We start from the raw sequence: 8,059 nt of genomic DNA, 5'->3' as shown, positions 1-8,059 counted from the left end.
AAAAAAAAAGAAAAAAGAAAAAAAGAAAAAAAAAGAAGAAATTTACCCTTCAAAATCTGGAACAAGGCCAAGACGTGTAGGATAATTACATTTTTTTATCCTTGATGTTCTTGCCAGCACTCTAACTTAAGAAAACGAAATCAAAGGCAGAAGGATTGGAGAGAAAACATAAAATGTTCACTCTTTGCTGTTGATATGATAGTTTAAATAGAAAACGCAAAAGAATCTACAAATAATAGGAGAAATAATAGGAGAATTTAACTAAGTAGCTCAATAAAAAAAATTAATACAAAATAATGAATTGTATTTCATACACCAGCAACAAAAATAACCAAAAAGAAGATACTATTTACAATAGTCTTAGAGGACATCAATTACCTAGGAATAAGTCTAACAAAAGATGAATTAAAAACACTATAGGGAGAATCATGAACTTTAACAAAGACTCAAGGAATGGAGATATATTCCAAGTTCACTAAATGAAAGACTCCGTTCTCTCCAAGTTAATCTTTAGCAATTTGGATCAAAATCCAAAAGGCTGTTTCGAAAAGGAATCAAATAAGCATTTATCGAATAATAATTCTATCTTGCTATGGTTTAAATGTGTCCCCAAATTCATGTGTTAGCATTTGGTATAAGCCAGAGCTAACAGGTGGTGCAGAGGTTAAGGCGACTAGATCCCACATGACAGATTACGCAGTTCAAGTTCCAGACCCTGTGGCTTAAAAATCATGTTGGGGAAACAGCGGGTGGCGTGGTGGTTAAGGTGCTGGACACTCCCACATGGCTGACCACAGTTTGAGTCTCGGACCTGGTGGTTTGCTTTCTCACTTTCTCTCTGTCTCTCTATATGTCTCTCTCTGGTCAAATTAAAAAATAAATAAATGAATAAATAAAATAAAATAAAATAAATAATTTTTAAAAATCATATTGGGCCCTTCTGTATGCATGCTCAGAATCCCAAGAGGACAAACAAGGAGAAAGGAGAAGAAGGCACTGTGTTGTGGCCCTCCCGCTGGGGACGGGGTGATTTCTTGCTTTCTCTCTCTCTTCTTCTATTGAATGCACATACCCTATAGCAAAAACTAAAAACTAAACACAAACATTTACTTTGTTTTGTTTGTTTGTTTCCTCAAGAATGTTATATTGGAGGGACCAGCAGTTAGCGTAATGGTTATGTCACTGAACTCCCATATAGTCGACAGTGGTTCAAGTCCCGGACGCACACACTGGGCGCATGCCCAAGATCCCGAGAGGAGAATGGAGGAGAAGGGATTGCGGCATGGCCATCCCCCCTGGGGGGTGATTTCTCACTTTCTATCTCTCTCTGTCTTTTTGGCGAGCACACGCAAGCCCCCTATAGCAAGCAAAAACCTCTAAAAAAAAAAAAAAAAAGAATGTTATATTTGACATTTGACATGGGATAAGGGTCTATTTTAATTTGACAGTGTGTGTTTGGGAGTGGGTGGGGGAGAGGATTTCAGTAGTTAGGGTGGCCATAACCTGCATAGGTCTCTACAGCTCCAGACAGAGCCTTTCACTCAGTCTATTTCTGTCACACCCTCCGCTCTGTGCAGTGAGGCTAACATCCTCTTCTAGCAACAGCTTCTGTGATGTTGTAGGGAAGCAGAGATGGTGAGGGGCAGCCCAGAAAGCCTAGAACTTTGAAGAGACTAGACAGCTCAGCTCTGCCCCACCTGCGAGGTCCCTGGATACATTTGCATCCAATGGTTAGAACCTGTGGCTATGGGTGGGTGGGGCAAGGATGTGTGTACTTGGTGTGATGAGTCTCCGTGACCCTGGAGAATATGAAGAGTGGCTGGTCGTCACCTAGCTTCATAGTTCGGTGCCATCCCTAGCCTTGCAGGCCAGAGGAGAACCAGCTCTCAGAGGACTCCAAATGCTGCCTCCCACCCCAACTCCTCTTTCTCTCCCTGAAGCCTGACGTCCACTTTGACCTCATGCCATTTCCAGGGCTTTTGGCACTTTAGTGTGCATACAAATCATGGATCCAGATGGCATAATGGTTACGTCACTGGACTCCCTCCCACATGACCGATTGCAGTTCGAGTCCTGAACCAGGAGGCTTGAAACTCACACTGGCTTATGTACATGAGTGCCCCAAATCCCAAGGGAGTGGAGAAGAGATTGTTACATGGGCATCTCCCAGGGAGGGGAAGCTGATTTCTCACTTTCTGTCTCTGTCTCTCTGGTGAGTGCAAACGCACTATAGCAAAAAATCTCCCCCCCCACCCAAGAAAAAAAAAAAGAATCATGGAGCGTTCTTCATCGAAGTACAGATTCATGGCCCTTTGATTCAGACTCTGTGTAGACCAGGTTTGGAGAAACTCTCTTTTTCTGTTCCCATACCTAGTTAAGAAGTTCAGGTGGTAGAGTGAGTTTGTTTCTGTTTCCCCATGGTCTTGCTTCAGGAGAGAAATGGCATTTGATGGAAATAGAATATGAATGAAGTGAGAGCCAAGTGGGCCAAACTGTTTTTCACATCTAGTGGGGAGGGATTACAACCCTACATTTTGTCTCTGCAACTTCATATGGGCTGTCTGCAGGAGATCAGCTCCAGAAGCTGAGGGTGTTGAGGGGAGTGGGGCAGAATAATAGTGGAGTTTTTTTTCTTGATAGTAGGGAGTCTCAAGGATCAATAGCCCATTAAACAATGCCTTTGCAGCCCTTTCTGCCCCCAGCTGCAAGCCCTGGAGTTCACAATATGGTCAGATTTTGATCAACATTTGCACCTTGAAATGCATTCATACCATACCATTGCGTTCAATCGAATTTGCATAGTAAACCACTGCTTTTATTATGGGATGAAGGGCTTTGTTTCCTATTTTAAAAAATGTTGGGCAGGCTTTGCCATTGGCATGTCCCGCCCTTAACCATGGTCAACCCCTGCTTGTTCGTAGACATCGCTGTTTGACGGCGAGCCCTTAGGCCAAGTCTCCTTCGAGCTGTTTGCAGACAAAGTTCCAAAGACAGTAGAAAACTGTCGTGCTTTGAGTACTGGAGAGAAAGGATTTGGTTATAAGGGTTCCTGCTTTGACAGAATTATTCCAGGGTTTATGTGCCAGGGTGGCGACTTCACATGCCATAATGGTACTGGCAGCATGTCCATCTATGGTGAGAAATTCAAAGAGGAGAACTTCGTCCTGAAACATACAGGTCCCGGCATCTTGTCCATGGCAAATGCTGGACCCAACATGAATGGTTCTCAGTTTTTCATCTGTACTGCCAAGACTGAGTAGTTGGATGGCAAGCATGTGGTCTTTGGCAAGCTGAAAGAGGGCATGAATATCGTGGAAGCCATGGAGCACTTTGGGTCCAAGAATGGCAGGACCAGCAAGAAGATCACCGTTGCTGACTTTGGGCAACTCTAATGAACTTGACTTGTTTTCTCCTAACCATCAGACTATGCCTTCTGTAGCTCAGGAGAGCACCCTCCGCCCCTCAGCTCGCTATGTCCTGTAACCTGAGCTCTCGCTGCAGTTCTTTGGGTTCCATATTTTCCATATTCCCCTCCAAATCTAGCTGAATTGCAAAGTTAAGTGTATGGTTATGAAATAAAAACTAACATTTTTTAAAAAATGTCAGGCAACAAGAATAGGGAGATTTTGGCTTTGTTTTTAGACCTGGGACACCCTTCTCCCAACCCAATGTTAGGCAGGTCTGAGATGGACCCCAAGATAAATCTGCTCTTATAATGCCCAGGTTTCTGCAGAGGAATAAATCAGAAAGGACCACAGTGCTGGTCTGCCCTTCTATTTTCTACCTGAGGTTGTGGCACGGATGTCATGGAAGAGACCAGATTGAGTACAATCATGTCAATGAAGAACCTCATATATGACAGAGGTCGCATGAGATTATAATAGGCTATCCCATGTAACCTAAGCATGAGGTAGGCCATTATCTAGGTTCGTGGACGTAATGGGGGATGTTGCACAATGAGGAAATCAACTCCTGACGCATTTCTCAGAAAGTATTCCCAGGGTTAAATGCCTGTGGCTATTTGCAGTCCTGTGTTTTCAGGCAGGATCTCAGAGCATGTCTCCCAGACTACACCCTGGAGTCATCTTCTCTCCTTTAGTCCTTCCTTCCCCAACCCCGCTGCCCAGGTCAGATCTCCAAGGTTCCGTTTACCAACACCCAGATTAACTAAGTGGAGAATAGGCACCTCACCAGAGCTTTTTCTGCTCAGAGTGCCAGGTGAAGGCCCTAGAGGGCTAGACCTGGGGCTGCAGCAGGGTTGAGGACAGGCAGAAGCATTCAGGTGCTAAGAGAGCCCTTTGTTTTCCTGATGGTGGTGAGGACAAAGTGGGAACATGTGGGTGGTCACAAGAAAAAACCCTCCAAGTTACACAAATGGATTATGCAGAAAAAAAAAAAAAAAGTGGCAGGATAGTTTGGATGGCTAAAATGAATAATTGCAGTCACGCTTGCGTCCTGCTCAGTTTTTCTGCTTTTTTAGCATGTGCACGGGATCCAGCGTGAAGATCCCTCTCTGTGTCAGGCTGGGCCGCAGATTCACCTGGTTAGTAAAATGCTCAACTTGTGAGTTCAGGTCCTCTCAGTAAATTACTTCTGCAAGACTGTTACTGGCTTAAAACGTCAAGAAAAACCAAAAGGAAAGGAAAGGGGGAAGGAAACAAAAAAATCAGAGGAAACTTGTTTCCGCCCTGATTGCGGCCAAGACTGACACAATGGGGTTAACAGTTAGTGGAAGTCGAGCTTGAAGAAGTAGGAGAAGGGCCTCTACATAAAACTGCACAAGGCGTCTGGGACGAAACAAACCTCCACCTCTTTTGGCCTCGACGGCAGCAACCCCAGGTTCCCCCGTAACGCCCTCCGCCTTTGGGACTAACCGGGGAAGCACACGTTCCTGGTAGCCAAGGAGAGGGGCCGGCCCTGCCAAGACTGGAGAGGGAGGGAGGAGAGGGGAGGGGAGGAAAGCAGGCATCTCCCACCCCCCCTCCCGGGCGCAGGGGGCGGGAGGAGCGCGTCCCGGCCGGCCGAGCAGTGTCTTCGACTCCGTGCATGCCCTCGGGAACGGCGCGGGAAGGATGCTGGTCCGCAGGCGCGCGCGCTCGGGGCCCGGGATGCCGCGGGGCTGGACCGCGCTCTGCTTGCTGAGTTTGCTGCGTGAGTACCGCCCGCGCAACGCTGCCCGCCTGACCCGGTGGCGCGGAGCTCGCGGCTGTCCTGGAGCTGCGCGGAGGGAAGGGGCTCCAGCCGGGACCAGAGCCTCACCTGGGAATCGGTGGGGTGGGGTTGGGGTGAGGGAGGCCATCGCGCGGAGACAGTAAATTAACGGCTGGGAAGGCGGGACAACACGGCTCGCTCGAGTTGACCGAAGTAAAACGCTTTGGGGATGCCAGTGTCTCTTCGCGTTGCCAAAGGCGCGGAGTGGCAAAGTTGGAGCCAGAACCAGGAGATGGGGTAGGGGAGACCTGGAAAGTTGGTTGAGTCAGGAAAGCCCGAGCGGGATGCGGGGAAGGGGCCCAGGCGCCCAGGGTCCAGCAGGCCAGGGGGAGTCGAAGTGGACATTAAGGAATGCGAGGGAAGCCTACCAAGGCGAGGCGCCGGGGGTCCAACGCGCGGGAAGCCCTGGCGGAAGCCGAGTTAGGTGAGCAGGACAGTTTGGAATGAAGAATAGTCTATGAAAAAAAAAATCCTTGCGTTTAAGATTGGAAAGCTAAGTCAGAATTCCCCTTCCAAGAGCACAGGGCTTAGGTCCCTTGGAGAGAAGGTGGTGGTAAATGGGATTTAGTCTGCGCCCTGCCTCCCTCCTCTCCACAGCCCCTCACTCCTGCACAAACTCAAACTTGACCTCATCTCAGAATTTTCATTGTCTACCCACTCCAAGTTCTAAGCTAGTAGAAACATCAGGACGCTCCACTCACAGCTGCCCTCACTTCTTAGGCTCCTGTCCTCTCTTTGATAAAAAGTAATAGGCACGTAAAATAAATTAAAATAAAATATTTTAAAAATCTATTAGGCGCTCAGTAAGTATTGTATTTAATTGCTTTTATTGAGGGTCACATTCTCTCTATCTCCTCCCGTTGCATTTTGCAAGATTTAAAACGCTGTAAGTTGCTCCTATTTTGCCTGTAGCCCTCTAGGGTTCTCCCTTCCCTGCTCTGACATCCTAAAGGCCACCCACATGGCAGGACAGTGACCTGGGCCAGCCTCTCAGGCCTTTTTGTACCCAATCTCTTCTGCTGCCCCCTTGGGTCCACCCTGTTGGCAAGCACTGGTTCCAGGCTGGAGGAAACCCTGAGTGAGGTTCTGGGTTGACCTGTCTGGCAGCCCTGCCTTTTGGACAGCTGTTGCAGAGGTTCTGAAACCCTGGAATGGGTGTTAGAGTGTGCCTCAGACAACTGAGTTGGGCAATTGGTTCCAATCAGATGCTCCACTCTCTTTTGGCTACACAGCTCATGGTGACCGTGTCCTGGCTCAATGAGGCCCACCTTTCTTTGGCCAGCATCAGTCTGGCCTTGGCCTGCAGAGGTGGGGCTGCAAAACCTGGGGCAGACCTAGTGAGACTTAAAGTTGGCTCAGCTTTGGGAGAGAAGGGTGTGGCAGGGGTCCACATTCCCAACCTTGCCAAGCTCCATGGGCCAGTTTGTAGCTTGTCATCTTCCCCAAGAGCATCTAGGGTTTTTTAATATTGGGGTGGGGGTGGGGGGTAGATCACTGACCAGACTTGGCATTTGTGGTCCCAGGACCGCCATGTCACCCACTAGAATGAGAAGCCGCTCAGGTCATTGCGGAACCTCTTTGTCAGGCTCAAGGTCTATGTTCTCTGAGCCTTCCAAGGCCTGTCCTCCCCTTCACCACAGTCCCGCCCCTTTACATTCCTTTTCTTCCTTTGGGTCCCTCCTGCCTGCAGACCCCACACCCATATCCTGTCTGGGGCTACACGTACCAGGGGAAAAAGAAAAGGGAAAAGAATTTTATCAGCAGAGGGGAGAGGACTCCACCCTTTGAATTTCTGCCACATGGCGACTGAGGAGGAGCAGCCTTGGGGACCTCTGACTAACTCAGTGGTCCTCAGTGCTCCCCCCTCAGGGCCAGCTCAGCTGGCACAGCCTTCCCAAATGCTTGTCTTCTGCAGAATTCCTGTTTTCTCTTACTCCTTTGGCTCCACATCCTGGGCCTCACTCATCGGTCCCCATCTCCTTCTTTCACAGTCTTTGTCTCCAAAAGCTTAGGTAAAGAAATGCCAAACTGCAGCAGATAAACTCAGGCGCAGAGTCCTACAAAAACAAAGAGAAAGGAGAAACAAATTCCACTTCTCAAGGCCTCACTGCCTGATTTCCTTCAGACCGGGGCTGGAGAACCTGGGCTTACTTTCAGAGCTGGGCGGTCACCCAGCTCCACCCTCGGGAGTCTTGGGCCTCCCGCTCTCATTGACTTTGGTGGATCTAACTAAATGGCCTGCAGTGTGGAGAACTAAAAATGCGAAGGTATGGAAAAAGAACAAAAACTCCGCCCTCCAAAAGAAAATTCTCACAGTCGCCAGGGCAGAATTTCCATATTTTTCTGGGCTTTGACTTCTCTAATGAGAACATTCTCTTCCCTCCTTAGCTAAGAAGCTAAAACACATTATCTATGGGGTTTTTTTGTCTCAAAGACCAGACTTTGGGCTAAGGAAAGAGACGTTTGTCCTTTCGGAGGGTGGCGATGCTCACTGAGGTTCTAGTTCCTACACCCTGGAGCCCTTTGGGAATGAATCATGTCCCTTCTGATGTAAAGGAAAGGCCTCTAGGCTTCTTTGGGAAATCTGCTCTTTCCTGATCTGGAAAAATACAAACTGATACCTTACGGGAGTGGCATCTCTAGGTAGCTGGCTTCCTTGTTTTAAGAACATGCCTTGGGACCAGCAGATGACATAATGGTTATGTTGCTGGACTCGCATATGGCCAACCACAGTTCAAGTCCCAGCCCAGTGGCTTGAAACATGCTGGGTACATGTGTCTGCGTCCCCAAAATCCCAAGAGGAGAAGGTATTGTGGGGTGGTCTTCCCCCCCCCACCCACCCCACCCC

At 48.3% G+C, this 8,059-nt stretch overlaps 1 protein-coding gene and 1 pseudogene across 3 annotated transcripts in view; both read left to right on the top strand.

The window, feature by feature from the left end:
* Window positions 1-2,837: 2,837 nt before the first annotated feature.
* Window positions 2,838-3,567, top strand: LOC106736073 (peptidyl-prolyl cis-trans isomerase A pseudogene; annotated as a pseudogene).
* A 1,233-nt stretch (window positions 3,568-4,800) lies between these two features.
* CD34 (CD34 molecule) overlaps window positions 4,801-8,059 on the top strand; it is a 29,103-nt gene continuing 25,844 nt past the window's right edge. The window contains exon 1 of one of the 3 annotated variants that reach the window (XM_006159311.3): window positions 4,801-5,151. In XM_006159311.3, the coding sequence (XP_006159373.1) occupies window positions 5,073-5,151 (79 nt within the window). In that variant the 5' untranslated portion in view covers window positions 4,801-5,072. The remainder of the gene's footprint in view (window positions 5,152-8,059) is intronic. The other 2 variants (XM_014591956.2, XM_006159312.3) reach the window with 2 other exon arrangements.

Source organism: Tupaia chinensis, unplaced genomic scaffold (assembly GCF_000334495.1).
Source record: "Tupaia chinensis unplaced genomic scaffold, TupChi_1.0 Scaffold000627_1, whole genome shotgun sequence".
In the NCBI taxonomy this organism is placed as follows: domain Eukaryota; kingdom Metazoa; phylum Chordata; class Mammalia; order Scandentia; family Tupaiidae; genus Tupaia; species Tupaia belangeri.
This window is presented reverse-complemented; position numbering and strand designations above follow the sequence as displayed.